This window comes from Anguilla rostrata, chromosome 11 (genome assembly GCF_018555375.3).
Source record: "Anguilla rostrata isolate EN2019 chromosome 11, ASM1855537v3, whole genome shotgun sequence".
NCBI classification, from domain to species: domain Eukaryota; kingdom Metazoa; phylum Chordata; class Actinopteri; order Anguilliformes; family Anguillidae; genus Anguilla; species Anguilla rostrata.
In genome coordinates, this window is record NC_057943.1 from 39,489,484 (window position 1) to 39,506,196 (window position 16,713).

The window sequence follows — 16,713 nt, forward strand, 5'->3', positions numbered from 1 at the left end:
TTTCTTCCATTTCCTGTAGACGCAGCAAGGAGTGTAGAGGCTGCCGTTGAAGCTACAGTTTCAACAGAACCCGCCAATTAACGACAAAGCCGGGCATGCTCTATGGATATTTTTTCACCGTCTAATTTTCACAGCCTGTTTACCCACAAAGGCCGAAGACAGCAGTGAACCCAGTCTGAGAGAAGGTAACTTTCATTTTGCAAAAAAGATACAAGATGTTTGGCTTTTTGCTACTAAGTCAGACGGTAGGATGTTTGAATGATTAGTTTGAATTTTTCTAGTTTTTTCAGATAAGAGTTGCTTATTTAAACAATTTAAACTGCTAGTGTTGTGCCATTTGAGTTTGAACACTTGTGTGCCTACTTAGCATTTTATACTTCTAAACATTACAAACACACACATTATCTTAAGACTGCTCTGTGCAGAATATAAGTATTAAACACACAACAAAAAACAACCAATTCTTGAATCCTAAAATTTATAGTAACTAATTCTTGAACTGGCTATAAGATGTCCTGATGGCAGGGTCACCTTTTTCACTGAGTGCAGGACAAGGCATCCCCCATTTTTGGGGGACGAGTCTCCATTCCCTTCTACGGTAAGGGGAGTTGCCTGTAGCGGCGTAAGAGCCTGCTTGTCTGCTGTGTTTAACAGGATATGAGTAGCGCCGATACGAAGACATATACCTCGTAGATGTGTGGTAAATTTACAACAGGGGTGTCAAATGCAATTCCTAGAATCCTGGGTTGGGGGAACGGGTGAATGAATTGGGATCTTATTAAAGTCTATGACGACCCATGATGCCATGCCCAAGCCTGAAACCTGAGGTGTACAAATCTAGGGTCAGTTCTTGACTCTGAAATGAATCTGGAGTCAAACTGAACCAAGCTCATTTTACAAAAAAATATCTTATTTGTGATATATTTCTAAGGTGATTTTAGAAATATAGCAAAAATAAGATATTTATTTCTCTATCAGACAGATAATATGATTTTACTTGACGTAGGACAGACAATTGTAAATATTTTACTTTCTTTCCAAATTTTGTAATTGGAAAGCTGTAACTAACATGGAAAAAACGGATCCACAATTCTATTTAAACCAGGCTTACCCCGCGGGTAATGGATGGTGGGCTGTTGAGGATTCCTAGAGTGGGCCAATAAAAAGTAGTCGATTCAGCTTTTATATTTGCATGTTCAATATGCTTTTAATTTCATCTTGACTCACTAAAATGCTACATTTTTCACATGATTATTGACACTTATTGCCACTACTCATTTTGCCATGTTTTGGCTTTTCATTTTGAGTACATGCCATGTCAAAATTCTCTAATCTCCCTACGTACACAGAATTTTACATGTTGTCAGGATGGCCGAGCGGTCTAAGGCGCTGCGTTCAGGTCGCAGTCTCCTCTGGAGGCGTGGGTTCGAATCCCACTTCTGACAGTTTTCGAACTCTGAATATCTACTTCCTGTTGTTCTACTTTCACGGTCACAGATTTGGGATTTCTTAGTTATAATCGGAACATATGACAATCATATGGACTTGCTTGTTATTTGCTATATTTACCACATAGAGCCAAAACTCTGTGGTACATTTTTACAATCGAAGATACAGTAGGTTTTCTTGTTGGCTTTCTCCTTTACAATTCAATGTGGGCTTCATGTTGTTGGCAATATTCTGAAAATATATAGCCTTCGAGTGGTGTTTTAATGCCAGCTTTGCACTTGTAGAGTTTCCAGTGACTTGTAATTCTGCTAAACTTGACTGACTGCCTAAAATTTTCCGAGCTACATAGAAAAAATTTGTTGTGCTGTCAGGATGGCCGAGCGGTCTAAGGCGCTGCGTTCAGGTCGCAGTCTCCTCTGGAGGCGTGGGTTCGAATCCCACTTCTGACAATTTTCACAGTGGGCTTCATGTTGTAACACACTAAACAGTGGAAGTATCTAACTGGTGAAGGAACACGGGTAGAATTACCCCCTGCCACTGGAACAGGATTCACTTACTGATCTCTCGGTTATCTGACTCCAAAATAATGTTCAAACCTTTCCTCTGTGCTTGCAGTTATACATAGAGGGAGACTGCAAATTATGCACTAGTAGTGTGGCTCTATACAGACCGCGATCTATCTTGCTTGGATACACTAGTGTATAGGCGAGTGACTACGGGTTGCAGATATCCTGAGTTCTATGTGTATGTTAGGACCTTAAAACTGCTAGGTGTGCAGCGGTAAGAGTCAAAGAGGAATGCCAGGTTAAAGTGAATGCAGTTTATTGTACAGTGTGATTAATAATGGCAATATAATAATGGTGCATAATAAAAAAAACTGTGTGTAGTGGAAAGGCTATATGCAAATGGCGTGCAGGAGGCAGTGTTGACAAGTCTGTCTGAACCATTCCCCCTTTATACCCAAGGATCAAAGGAAAACCCAAAATCATCAAATAAAGACACAATCATAACAAACGAGTAACATTGATCCTGCTTGTCCAATATCTGTAAGCCCATCAAACCAGGTTAACCTTATAGTACAGGCATTTTGTGAGAAAAAAGGGGTGAACCTCGCACAAATTGCAACAGAAAATCTGACAAATGTTTATTACTCATAAAAGTCTCCTCTATAACATAAAAAAGTCCTAAGAGATCCAAGTAGTGGAAAGTATTTTTCAAAGGTGTTTCTTAACCATACCCTGGTACCACTTTTTTGCTTCCTAAAATAATATTTTAAAGGAACATCACTATATTAGTATACTTGCAACATAAATTGGCACTAATCCATATACATGTTGCCACTGATTAACATAAATTTAAAACAAAATTATTTACATATCACTTAAAATTAGAGCCCGACCGATGCCAGATTTTTGGGTCCGATGCCGATCCCGATTTTGGAGAGTCCTAGCCCACCGGTTACCGATGTTTTGACCGATATTTTGTCAAAAAGTGCAACATTTTCAAATCAATTTGAAAAAATTATATTTTATTAATGTTTCTATATTTAAGAACATTTAATTTATAAGCAAACAAATAAAACTTTTTAGATAAAAAAATGTAAAAGATGATATTAAATTAAATATTTATATTAACACCATCTTTAAGTGTGTGAAATCAAAATAACTCCACACCTTGCTTTTACTCCTTTCTTTTCCAGCCATCCAGTGTGTCCTTCACGTCACGTGCTTGTCTTGCATCTGTCATGTCCTTGTTCTGCTCGCCAGTGTTCTGAGGTAAAAAATTAATTAAGATAATACTTACATGAGCAGATCTGGCTGTGTAAAATGATCTTCCTGAGTGGTGACACTACTGATATTGGATGTGTGGTCCACAGTAAATTTATACCTGACAGTTACAGTTGATAAGAATCAAAGGTTTCTATGAGATTCCATAGGAAATGCATGCGGGTCATTTTTGACCCACTTATGGAAGCTTGGGGTAATAATACAAAAACTACAATTTCTGTACAATTTCAGTTTCTGGTTGATTGTGGACAGTACTGAACTCTTTGTGTGGACATCAGACATGCATAAATCAATTTTTTAACATGGGCGGCAATGGGAAATTGTGGCATCACCGATTTCAGTATTTTTCAATATTTTCCACCACTTGGATTTCTTAGGACTTTTGATATGTTATAAATGACATATTTATGAGACTAGAACAGTTGAAAGAGTTTCTGTTGCAATTTGTGTGGGGTCATGTTGTATAATGCCTGTACTATTAGCCGTACAGCTGGGTGTTGACCTGTTAACTTTTGAATGGTTTTCCAAGATCTTTAGTCCGTGCCCACTGTACACCATCAAAGACACCAATACCAATGTTTAGTAACTGCCATCCCACTTTTTAACAAACCCTACCAACTCCCGGTCAGCTCAGTACAATCTGTTTTCCTTTGGGGTTCTAATAAGGGACACACTTCTGTAAAACCACACTACAATGTTCTTGGCTATAATCTCCACATCTCGCAATCAATGGTGGGTTTCATGTTTTCACCTGTCGTCGCAACTGAATTCAGCTTTTGCCTTTATGTTGAAGTAAGGTTTGATGAAGTCAGGTTTGATAGAGCCAAAACTGTTCTCACTTTTACAACTGAAGGCACAGTAGGATTCTTGTTGACTTTCAACTTTATGAGCCAAGACGGGCTTCATGTTGTTGGAAATACTCAGAACATATAGCCAACAAGTGGTTTTGTAATGCCAAATGTTGCACATATCGAGTTTTCAGAGACCTGTAATTAAGATAAGGGTGACTGATCTACCTACGTATGCTAGCTTAGAGGCATTTTCAGGATGGCCGAGCGGTCTAAGGTGCTGCATTCAGGTCCCAGGCAAACCAAGAAGGTGCACTTCATGTTCTGCTTTCATGGTCATATTCGACAGTGGGCTTCATATTCTTGGCTATTATCTCAACATAGAAATCAATGGTGGGTTTTCTATTGTTAGCTACATTTACCACATTGAGCCAAAACGGTTTTCACTTTTACAGTCAAAGGTACAGGAGGTTTTGGCTTGGCTTGTTGGTTTTCACCTTTACAATCAAATGTGGGCTTCATGTTGTTGGGTATATTTGGAAAATAGCCTACAAGTGGTTTTTTAATGCCAAATTCTGCACAGTGGCAAGTTTCCAATGACCTGTAATTTTGCTAACAATCTGTGGTGGGTTTTCATGATGTTGGCCAAATACAGCCTTTCGTCTTTATAATCAAAGGTGGGTTTCCTGTTGGCTTTCACTGTTACATCAAAGAAGGGATTCATATTGTTGGCTAAATTTTCCACATACAGCCAAAACTGTTTTCCCATTTAAAACTGAAGGTATGTGTTGTTGCCTACATTTGGCACAAATAGCATAATTTAACAGCAAAAGTTGCACGTCAAGTTTTCAATTGGCTATAATTTGACAAAAAGTCTATGATCTCTTTATCAACGCAGCTTTTGCCATGCTGTCAGGCTGGTCTACGGTGCTGTGTTCAGCTCCCAGTTTCTTCTGGATGTGTGTGTTCAAATCCCTCTTCTCAGATGTCAAACCAAAGTAGATTAGTACAGTTTTAATCTTCACAATTGAGGGTACGTTTTCTTGTTGTTGGGTTTCACCTTTACAGTCAAATTTGGGCCTCATCTTATTGACTAGTTTTTTTTCTTTACACCAAACCTTGCACATATCAAGTTTTAATTGACCAGTCATTTGGCAAAAGTTCTCAAAAAGTTAACACAAAGCAAGGTAATTCAATACAATTTCATACTGTATGACACAAACAGTCTTTAATTTATTTTTTGACTTAATAAACAGACATTTATGTTTTTCGTGGCCTACCTGTATCGGTGACAATCTATCACAAGACTGTACATTATTCTTCGGTTCCAGTCCAATGTCTGTTCGATCTAAACAGCTGTATCAGTCCATATCACGTCACCACGTTGCCTAAAGTTAAAGTTATATAAGTTATATAAATATACGAAGATAAAATCTGAGTTGAACAAATCCAATCAATTGGTTACCTCGTAGTCCACTGGCAACAGGCTCACAACCCCGTTCGGTTTAACCGCGCAGTGGGCGTGTCTGCAGTTTTTGGCGGGCTAACAATACCAGCACGCTAGTAGCCTATGCTAAAAACTATGCGATGTTGGTAACTGTTTACTTTACGATTACATTTGGATTCCTTGACGTTACACACACAGTAGAATAGCCGAAAAACACTTAGCGAAAAATTCACTTGCGTAGTCTAGCCAAAACAGACTTTGGCAATACCTCCCGAAATGTTTATTAAACTCTCCCGCCGTTCGTTGGAGCCAAAGAGATGATAATTCTGCGAGTTTAACCTGAAATACGTCGTTTAAACTTAATGCATCTACCTAAAAAGTTCGTGTTACCATACATTTTACCCTGCGTTAGATTGCCCCGCTCTCCCCTATTCTATGGCTAGTACTGGGCTTTCACCAAAGCCAGACCAATTGTCGTCGTGTAGAGAAAATCGTAAAATGTTTGAATCGCAAACGTTCTTCAAACTCAGTTACTTGAACTTCCAAGTTGCTCTATCGATAGACTTGTGTCTTGTTAATGGCTTGGCTAAATGTCGTTATCATGAAATTAAAGGTAGCTGTATTTTAATAATCAAAACCTATTTTTGTGCGCATGTTATTGTTTTAAATGTATATATTCTCAATTTCAGGAACACTTTTTAAAGAAGCTCACTTCTGTATGAAAGCAAAATCTCCAGATCGCGCCTGTGATCACGAATGGCAACCATCAGTGCCACCAGAAGGCGACAGCTACTAGCAGCTGATTACGACCAGAAGGTAGATCAACGCGTGGCCAAGCACGAGTGCCTCAGAAATCGCAACAACTCGACCTATTGCCGTAGCCCTGGGCGACAGAACGAGGCAGAGAGGCAAAAGACTGAACTACAGAAGAAAAGACACCTGGAGTTTCTAAAGAGGCGTAGAATTGATGACACGGAGACTCCGCTAGTATCCGAGGGGGTGAAAAGCACGGAGCCCAAAGTATCGCTGCGGACACACCTGCACCGGCCACCTCCGTTAAACAGACGCTCCATTGTAACGGCACAAGACCTGGGAATCTTCTGGCCTGACGTCCGTTCCGTTGAACAGACCAGCACGGTACTTCTACACCTTCATCATTAATATACTAGGCCTACACTGGGCCCAAAAACCTTCGGCTATACCCGTAGCCTACATTTTCTGCCAATATGCTAGTCTACAATGAAAAATATGAATAACCCCAAAATTCAGTCATCTGCACAACGAAATAAACACCAAACAGCATTTTTTAAATGACCCAACTAAAATGATGAGATAACATAAGCTACAACCTGTATTATAAAGAATTGTCTTTTAAAGTTTTATTATGGTCAATCAGTATTTATTAATCCCTAGTTTACTTCTCATCTATTGGTTTTAAAGTTTTTTTTCCCCCATTACATTGTATATCCAATATTTCATCTGCCTGCATGGCGCTCATGTCACACAAAAGGCCAATTTTCATTGCTTTTGCTTTTTTATGGACCCTACCTCAGTGGGTGACTCCAGTTGCATCCCAAAGGAGTGAGAAGTGGACTGGAAGACAGCGAGCTCCTAACCCCGCCCCACTGTCCAGTAACCCCACCCCACTCACCTTCCCTCTGCTGCTGGAGACCGTGGACCTACAGAAGAGAGATAGAGGTAGGAAAACACCCACTGTGAGTAGTTATCTGTGAATGGTAATAATAATGGTGAGGAAATACTTTAATTAATTAATTATGTTCTTGACTGAAATGAAGAACAGCATTAAGGAGTCAAATTTCTCTGGGGTGGTACAGAATTGGTGTTTTTGCTTGCTGAGTTACAGTAGTGATGGGTGTATTTTTCCGTCCTTTAATGTTTATGCAATTTGTCTCCTGTAATAGTTTCTCAAATTAATTTAAAAGTAAGAATTCTCTTAAATTTTAAAATAAGGGAACACAGAGCCTGTCTCTGGAAGTGTGAAACCACATCCTCATCTTCAGGACATTGGATATGTAAAAACAATATTTCAGAAACCTCACCTAGTCAATACGCAGTCCCATCAGATCAGCAAAATGAAGGACGGGAGTGAGGTAATAAGAGAGAGCCAAAAATCTCAATCGGCATTCACATTTTCCTGCTCATATTTTAGCGTAAAATTCCATTTCAGTGCCATTGCAATGTTTAATAACCCATAATTAGTGCCAACACGTGATACGCCATGTGTAATTAGCACTACAAAATGTATTAAACGTTTTCTGAGCATGAGTTTCGGTGTAGCATAATGGTTAGGAAGGTGGGCTTGTAAGTTCATGGCTGTGGGTTTGGTGTCCTGGTGGAGGGCCGCTGGAGAGTTAAATGTGGATATATAATGTATGGTATCATGCAATGGAAGGCGGTTTTGCTCTTATTCAGAGTAAAAACTGTGAGCAAGTCCACATGTGTTTACAAGATGGTCTTTGATTGTTCTGTTCTGTGTCAGGAGTCCAGACGTCCAGCAGTCGGCACACACAAGATACAAGTGCACAAACCCAGTAAGTCTGCTTCATTAACCCATCAAGGTGTGAGGTCACATATGTGAGATTAGAATGTTCTTAACTGAACATTCCGATGCTGATGTAACAATCACTGCTGGTAACTGAAAGCAGTGGAGTTCTAGAACATTGACTTTGAATTCTAGAAGAACATTCCAAAAATCCTACTCTTCAAAGGGTTAAACTGCCGACAACTGTAATGAGCTTTTCACCACAGTAAGCGCAGCTGAGTTCTGTTCAAACTACATCTTAACTGAAGAAATCATTAGCTTTTATTTTGCGTTAGATAGGCCTTATTATACTATGTTTAAGGCTGTAGTCCAACATGCACGCTCAAATCCAATGTTTGCTGTGCAGTAGATATTTAAAAAGCTTGGTTTGGAATGAACAGGTTCTTGTTTAGTGCCAAAAATTTCAAGTTACACTGTGATTTACCATATTAGCATGTATATCAAGAGTAGTCTATGGAACTAAATATGCAACTAATATAAGAGACACTGTTCCCTCAGGGGTATAAGGATTGTTTAATTTAGTACTGCTACCAAGAGTTCTCTTGATTTTTCTTCCCACTGTGAAACGTGCCACATTTGTCTTACAGGTCGGGTCTTATAACGCTTAAGGAATCGGTAAGCATCCCCTTATCTACATCTTTCGTCTAATTATGAGTCATTCATTTATCAAAAATGTCCAATTTATTCTTTTATATTGAGTTTGCATAATAATCTGTCTTAAGCAGAGAAAATATGGAATGTACTGTGCTACATAAAGCTGCATGTAAATGAGCGTTTCCCTTGGTAATTTTTTTTCTGCTACAGATTGATAAACTTTACCGTTGTATTTGAATCCTTCCTCATAGGGAGCTGAATAGTATTACACACTCTGTTGCCAGTTCTTGGCCCTTAAATTCAACTTTAAGGGAGCGTCAGCAGAAACTGAAATTAGTTTCTGCTAGATTTATGTCCAATAATGAGTTGTGCCCTTGGTGGTGAAGCAGAACACTTTGCTGTAACACACTTGCAGGGATCTAAGAGACAGAGAAATTTCCAGACCCCATCCTGCTGTGTGTCGATGGGGTCTGAGAACATACTGATGGACAGACCGGTGCATAGATGACACTCTCTCCCCCTCTCTGTCTCTCTGCTCTCTCTCTCTTTCTCTCTGTCTCTCTGCTGTGTCTCTCTCTCAATTCAGGATCTTCAAAAACTGGCTGACTACCTACAGGTATGTGCGTCATCGAATTAGAATTTTTGCAGCCTGAATCTCAGACTAAACTGTCTATGGATGCTGAGGATATTGTTTGTCAATATTGGACAGTAATGGCACAGTTAGTCATTCAGTGAGTCATAGGGTCATAAGTCAGAGGTCAGGAATAGTGGATGGCACCTTTGATTTGTAATTGCCAAGAGGTCAAAGGTAAGAATTTTACAGTTTGGATACAAATGTTAATTTGCTCCACATTCACTGTCTATGTTGACAAAAACTTGTCATTGTACTAATTGTATTATCATTTGCTAAGGAGAATTTTACTGAGACTGCAACATATTACTTCGCCATTGAGAAGAAAATCAGATTTTTGTGCATGTTTCCCCACAAATGTATTGTAAATCTGACTGTGTGATCATTTCCACTTATGTACTAAGTGTACATAACTGTGTTGACTGATGAATCACTAAAGTACTGTGAAGCTATCATGGAGTGTGATTTCACTGTGTCCGAACTATCACTAATAAAGGAATCAAGAATATTTGGGTTAGAACTTTGGAATGAACAAAAGAGAAGAGCTGCAATGTGTTCCTTTGAGACAAATGAAATTACTCATCAGTGTGTGGAGTCTGTCCACTGATCTCTGTGCTGAGTGTAGACCCCAGACAAGTGTGTTCTGGTTCATGTTGTATGGGCTGGGTGTGGTTATAGGTGCAGGTTGGTCAGGGTGGGTGTGGTTATGGGTGCAGGTTGGTCAGGGTGGGTGTGGTTATGGGTGCAGGTTGGTCAGGGTGGGTGTGGTTATAGGTGCAGGTTGGTCAGGGTGGGTGTGTTTGTAGGTGTATTTACGAGTCCTGTATGTGCTGCGCCTCCCCTGTAGGAGGCCCTCCGTAGGGAGGAGTGTCTGAAACAGAAGCTGGCTCTCCTCCAACGCCACGCCTCCTCACTGCTGCAGTCTTCAGACAAGCTGTGGACGGTAAGCTCCTCCCACCCTGGATCCAGGAAGTTATGCCATCAGCATATGCCGTACGCACAGTTCATCTCAGCTGAATACTGCTGACTCATTTTCCCTCATCGGTATATAGCTGATAACTAACCACCAGCCAAAATCCACTTTTAGAAGTATTTTTTTTTAGACTTTGGTTGCAAGCACATCTTTAAAATGTTTTCCTTTGGGGAAAGAATGTACATGTGATCTGGACTTTCATTTAACATTGCTGAAAAGTTGTGGTGTCGGTTGTTTAAAAAAAAAAAAAGCATATAGCACTGCTACAACATTGTTAATGACCACAACATCATGCATCCTTGCTACAATTCTGAGAAAGTTAACATGAGCACCGTACTGCCTAGCAACTGTCACGTGTCTCCTAACTACAATTGCCTCCAATGTGTAGAGTGAGCAGTTCAACATTAAATAGCCAGAAACCACCTATACCTATAACTGTAATTATTAAGTGCATTACCTAGGGCCTAAATGCATTGCATTTGGTGCAGACAAGTCCTGTTCATTTAAAATTAAGTTTGGGCAGCGGTGTTAATATCTAATTTCATTGTGAAGCTGTTTACGTGCAAGCCACACAGTACCATAATCAGTGTGTCAGTTGCCACGGGAACAATGGAACCTGTAAAAGCGTGGTCTCCCACGCTCTGTCACGGAGATGCGGTTCTGCAGTGACAGCCGTTAGCGTGGGCTGCTGCTCAAGGCTAACGCAGGAAGCAGCCAGCCATGGACCGCTGCTTATATGCAGTACTGGGTGTGTTCTGTCTCTGTTAGACAGGACCCTGGGTTATGAAAGTGACAGCTATTCCCTGAGCTCATCAGCTCATGAGCTCATAGCAGTCTGAGCTATAGAACAGTGAACAGCAGTCTGAGCTATAGAACAGTGAACAACAGCCTGAGCGGTAGAACATTCAACAGCAGTGAACAGCAGTCTGAGCTGTAGAGCAGTGAACAGCACCCTGAGCTGTAGAGCAGTGAACAGCAGCCTGAGCTGTAGAGCAGTGAGCAGCAGTCTGAGCTGTAGAGCAGTGAACAGCAGTCTGAGCTGTAGAGCAGTGAACAGCAGTCTGAGCTGTAGAGCAGTGAACAGCAGTGAACAGCAGTGAACAGCAGTCTGAGCTGTAGAGCAGTGAACAGCAGTGAACAGCAGTCTGAGCTGTAGAGCAGTGAACAGCAGTGAACAGCAGTCTGAGCTGTAGAGCAGTGAACAGCAGTGAACAGCAGCCTGAGCTGTAGAGCGGTGAACAGCAGTAAACAGCAGTCTGGGCTGTGGAGCAGTGAACAGCAGTCTGAGCTGTAGAGCAATGAACAGCAGTCTGAGCTGTAGAGCAGTGAACAGTAGTCTGAGCTGTAGAGCAATGAACAGCAGTGACCAGCACCCTGAGCTGTAGAGCAGTGAACAGCACCCTGAGCTGTGGAGCAGTGAACAGCACCCTGAGCTGTAGAGCAGTGAACAGCAGTCTGAGCTGTAGAGCAGTGAACAGCAGTCTTAGCTGTAGAGCAATGAACAGCACCCTGAGCTGTGGAGCAGTGAACAGCAGTCTGAGCTGTAGAGCAGTGAACAGCAGTGAACAGCACCCTGAGCTGTAGAGCAGAGAACAGCACCCTGATCTGTAGAGCAGTGAACAGCACCCTGAGCTGTAGAGCAGTGAGCAGCAGTCTGAGCTGTAGAGCAGTGAACAGCAGTGAACAGCAGTCTGAGCTGTAGAGCAGTGAGCAGCAGTCTGAGCTGTAGAGCAGTGAACAGCAGTGAACAGCAGTCTGAGCTGTAGAGCAGTGAGCAGCAGTCTGAGCTGTAGAGCAGTGAACAGCAATGAGCAGAAGTCTGAGCTGTAGAGCAGTGAACAGCAGTCTGAGTTGTAGAGCAGTGAGCAGCAGTCTGAGCTGTAGAGCAATGAGCAGCAGTCTGAGCTGTAGAGCAGTGAACAGCAGTGAACAGCAGCCTGAGCTGTAGAGCAGTGAACAGCAGTGAACAGCAGCCTGAGCTGTAGAGCAGTGAACAGCAGTGAACAGCAATGAGCAGCAGTCTGAGCTGTAGAGCAGTGAACAGCAGTGAACAGCAGCCTGAGCTGTAGAGCAGTGAACAGCAGTGAACAGCAGTCTGAGCTATAGAGCAGTGAACAGCAGTCTGAGCTGTATTCTCTCAGTGTGGTGAGAATGCGTATGTGTGTGTGTGTGTGTGTGTGTGTGTGCGTGTGAGAGAGAAAGAAAGATATTAATTACATCTTTTACCATTGACATGAAACAATCGTCTCACATCTTTCATAGTCCGCCTGGACACCAAACCCCTGTTTAATCAAATCTGAAATATTTTCCTGTACATAACATACTTGCTCAACTAACTTAATATTATGTAACTAAAACAGAACTGTATACCACAGGGGATATTTGGTTACAGGAAACCTCAGACATATAAAGCTGATAACAAGATTCACTCGCCAGTTACAGTGAAGACCAACATAATGTGATGTACATTTACCACTAATGTTTAACCACTGAAATGGTAAATGGACTGCATTTATATAGCGCTTTTATCCAAAGCGCTTTACAATTGATGCCTCTCATTCGCCAGAGCAGTTAGGGATTAGGGATTAGGTGTCTTGCTCAAGGACACTTTGACATGCCCAGGGTGGGGTTTGAACCGGCAACCCTCCGACTGCCAGACAATCGGTCTTACCGCCTGAGCTATGTCGCCCCTAATCTGCCCTTATCCTTACCTTCATCCAGCATTTTAACACCCACAGCTCATTCTAGCCTCTGCTAATCACAAACGTGTTTTTTTCTGCTTTCTGCTGCTAAGTAAAGTTATGCCGACTGTTTTTATTCAAACTTACAGTTAAAGTTCAACAAAGATTTTTATTTAAAAATTTGACATTTTGTTTTAATCAAACAGATGGTTCAGTCTAAATAAGCCATATAAAAAAACGTGGAAAATTGTCTCTGTTGACAGAAAGGGCCATTTTAGTTGGAATTCAAAATAAGTAACCAGTTACTAAGCTGTCATTTTGAAAGTGGTGGTTTACCTCTGTTCTTGTAGTGAGAGAACGAGAGAGAGAGAGAGAGAGATAGGAAGAGAGAAATGGTGGGGGATTATCGAGAATTCAGGTTTCAATGGACGTAACACCCAATCAGATCGCAGAGCTGTCTGGAAGTGTGAAAAAAAGAAACAGATGCTCAGAAGCAGGGAGGGGCCTGTGGTTTTCGGCATCCTGTTGGAGCCTACAGATCGTCGCTCTGAGAGCGAGCGGGACTCTCGCACAGGAAGCGAGAAGCGTGCGTGTGCAAGGCGCTGCGAGCGGTTTTTAGCAGTTATCTCCGGACTCCCGACGCTTCTCCCCCCGGGGGTTACGGTGGGTAAGTGTGAGCGGACCGATCGCCGGCCGTAGGGCTAGGGACAGCAGCCCTGTCCAGGAGCCAGAGGCGCTGACCTGCACTGCAGAACAGCTGTAGGTACAGGGACGCCTCGGCCTACGGGTGCCTATAGAAATGATCACTGTGCTCCGGCTGCACTTGTTTGCAGTGTATGTAGCTGTGCGCCGTGTCGCGGGTGATGGAAAAGGTTCGCGTCTCAAGCGGGTCTGGGTGTTTGGGACTGTAGGAGTGTTCAGTCGCAGGTGTAGTTGAGACAGAAAGGTCGTCGGGTGTCGTGTTCACCCGTGTCTGTGGTGGTGGTGACCGACCGTTTTAAACCCTTATAACTGATTATGATTGCTGTGCTTTTCTCTGTTTTTGCCTTTTGTTTTTATTTTTCCTGTTTAGCACTTTGAGCTGCAGTCTGTATGAAAGGTGCTATACAAATAAAGTAATTATTATTACTATTATTATTATTAGTATTATTTGCCTGCTCTTCCTCTGGGTCCAAAGGGCCAAACGCTGTGAGCCATTTCCCCTTTCTTCCACAGTCTCGCTGCGATGAGGATCTGATGAAGAGCAGGATCGGGGTGCTGGAGTCACAGCTGCAGATCTACACACAGGTGAGCGTCTGCTAACACCGCCCTCAGCGTGCAAATGCAGCAAATGATAACACAGCAAGGGCTATTTCGAAAACTAAATTTAGAAACAAATGCTGATTAGCACCTGGCTAATTGTAAGCTTATTGTGTGTCCACTTTTGATGATGTCATAATGGAGGTCCTGACTGTTGGGGTCGGGGGTCGGGGGTCGGGGGGTCAGGGAAAACGGCTGAAGCAGAGCTGACGCCTCTCTTGCAGAAGCTCTCCCGGGATGGAGTGAAGAAGCTGGTGCTGCAGATGGAGGAGCAGAGGCGGGGGTACGAGCAGAAGGCCCTGCTGGCGCTCCAGAGAGCCACGGAGGAGAAGAACCAGGCGGAGGAACGGGCGGAGAGCCTGCAGGTCAGGGAGGAGCCACTGTACACACGCGTGCTCCGCTCACACTCAAATTCAGTTACTAATTTAGCTGCTAACGCTGCCTACGTTTTTACAAGCCTGCCTCTTACACAGCTGGGCATTTACTGAAGAAGTTCAGGTTAAGTGCAATGACTGTGACCCACCTCAGATTTATACCTGCAACCTCTCAGTTACAGGGTCCTTAACCCCTACACATGACTGTGACCCACCTCAGATTTATACCTGCAACCTCTCTGTTACAGGGTCCTTAACCCCTACACATGACTGTGACCCACCTCAAATTTATACCTGCAACCTCTCAGTTACAGGGTCCTTAACCCCTACACATCACTGTGACACTGCAAAAAACGGAAAATAAGAAAATAAGTCAATCTTAACAAGCGTTTTAGTTTTATATTCATACTTAACATCTTGTATTACTTTTTTGCTGAATAAGTAATGCTGGTGACATGAGACAGTTTTACTCAGTTCAAGATTTGCCAACAGGGTAAGACAATTTCACTCGTCTAGCAAAAATGAACTTAAAACAAGATATTTTCTACTTGAGAGAAAAAAAATTAGATTTTGAGTCTCAATTGCAAGACTAAAATACTTGTTAAGACAATACTTTTTTTGCAATGTACTCCAGTATTTTTTATAGTGCATTAGAAGTTTGAATGTGGAGCTGAGGGAAACTATCTCAAACAAGAAGTTGAATATTCTGCAGGTTCTCTACTAAAGGTTTCATTTACAAAATAGACAATACTACCGGCAACTTCACCATCTTGAAGACTTATTGACTTGAAGCCTTGAGAAAGTGTAAATAACCAAAAGTCAGTCGTTTCGCATATTTTAAAGCATTTGGAGATAAGTTGCCCTATCAGTGCAGGAATAACTTAACAGAAGTTTATTATGCTCTCCTTTCATTGTTGCTGACCTCTTGACCCCAAGTGTGGATACCTTCAATCATAATTCGCCAAAAACAGGGAAAACGAAACTGCTTTAGTAGCATTTCCTGGCCTCTGCTCTAGTGCGCATGTATAACTGCACGTTTGCTGGTCCTCCTCTGTAGGTGGCGCTGCAGGAAGCGAGGAAGGAGTCTGTCCTGTGGAAGGGTCTGTATGAGGAACTGAAGGAGAGCTGCGGCCTGCTGAGAAGCAACCAGGAGCAAAGCACTGACCTGCTGCAGCAGCAGCAGAACCAACTGGAGGTGAGAACAACGTTGCCAGAACGTTGTGAGAAGGTTAACGGAACAACAAGTTTGCTGGAACAGATGATGCGCTTGCTGGGTGTGGAACCTCTATGAGAACGTCACCAGGACGTTGTGAGAATGTTGCGAGGACGTTGTGAGAACATTGCAGGGTGGCAGAGTCTTCTGTGTTTCTGCTCCAGATGGCCGCGGGGCAGGAGGCGGACCTCAGGGACCAGCTGGGGGCACTGCAGCATGACAGTGCAGAGCTGCGCGCCCACATCGCCTTCCTGGAACAAGACAACCAGGTCAAGCTTGAGCAGCTGCAGGAAATGAGAGGTGCAGTTCCTGTCCTTCCCACCAGAGGGCACTTCACACACAAACTACATTAGGACAGAGAAATTACCAATCCAGTCCTTCACGGCATTATTAATTTACATTACATTACACTTATTTAGCAGAAGCTTTTATCCAAAGTGACATACAAAACTGCATATGTCATTGAACAACTACAAAACACAGGTTCAATAAGGTACAGTACTCATTTCATACAGTTATTCATAACCTTAGCCTTATTCCTTACTCCTTGCCCAAATGCTACGGACGTGAACAGAAATACGCTTTTCTTTGACGGACTGTACAGTGGATTTTGTGCAAAGGAATTGTCAGATCCAGGTTCTGTAGGTGTGGATGACCCTGAGGAGTCTGTAACTCTGGCCCAAACTCAGGATTTGATTATTTGTCAGTTATAAGTTTTCAGTTAAAATAAATGAAAGAATTAGCTGGATTAAGAATAGAACTTTACAGTATGTCTGTCCCTACATTTCCCTATGTTTGTTTAAGTTATCAGCTCACTACAAACAATTCAGTAATGCCACATGTCACATTGGCCTTTAAATAACATATTTTTACAAGTTTTTGTTACCTCCTACACAGTGTTGAAACAACAAAAT

The 16,713-nt window shown here is 42.2% G+C and overlaps 1 protein-coding gene and 2 non-coding genes across 5 annotated transcripts in view; all 3 read left to right on the forward strand.

Annotated features, from left to right (window-relative positions):
* The window catches only part of LOC135234914 (TRAF3-interacting JNK-activating modulator), a 21,780-nt gene continuing 5,067 nt past the window's right edge, over positions 1–16,713 (forward strand). The window contains exons 1-12 of one of the 3 annotated variants that reach the window (XM_064300020.1): positions 1–185; positions 3,149–3,224; positions 6,161–6,608; positions 7,025–7,169; positions 7,972–8,023; positions 8,622–8,649; positions 9,215–9,244; positions 10,107–10,202; positions 14,129–14,200; positions 14,437–14,577; positions 15,644–15,781; positions 15,964–16,099. In XM_064300020.1, the coding sequence (XP_064156090.1) occupies positions 6,228–6,608; positions 7,025–7,169; positions 7,972–8,023; positions 8,622–8,649; positions 9,215–9,244; positions 10,107–10,202; positions 14,129–14,200; positions 14,437–14,577; positions 15,644–15,781; positions 15,964–16,099 (1,219 nt within the window). In that variant the 5' untranslated portion in view covers positions 1–185; positions 3,149–3,224; positions 6,161–6,227. The remainder of the gene's footprint in view (positions 186–3,148; positions 3,225–6,160; positions 6,609–7,024; positions 7,170–7,971; positions 8,024–8,621; positions 8,650–9,214; positions 9,245–10,106; positions 10,203–14,128; positions 14,201–14,436; positions 14,578–15,643; positions 15,782–15,963; positions 16,100–16,713) is intronic. The other 2 variants (XM_064300018.1, XM_064300019.1) reach the window with 2 other exon arrangements.
* On the forward strand, positions 1,363–1,445 carry trnal-cag (transfer RNA leucine (anticodon CAG)). The gene has a single exon. It is a non-coding gene; the product is annotated as a tRNA-Leu (tRNA).
* trnal-cag (transfer RNA leucine (anticodon CAG)) lies at positions 1,816–1,898 on the forward strand. Its single transcript has one exon. It is a non-coding gene; the product is annotated as a tRNA-Leu (tRNA).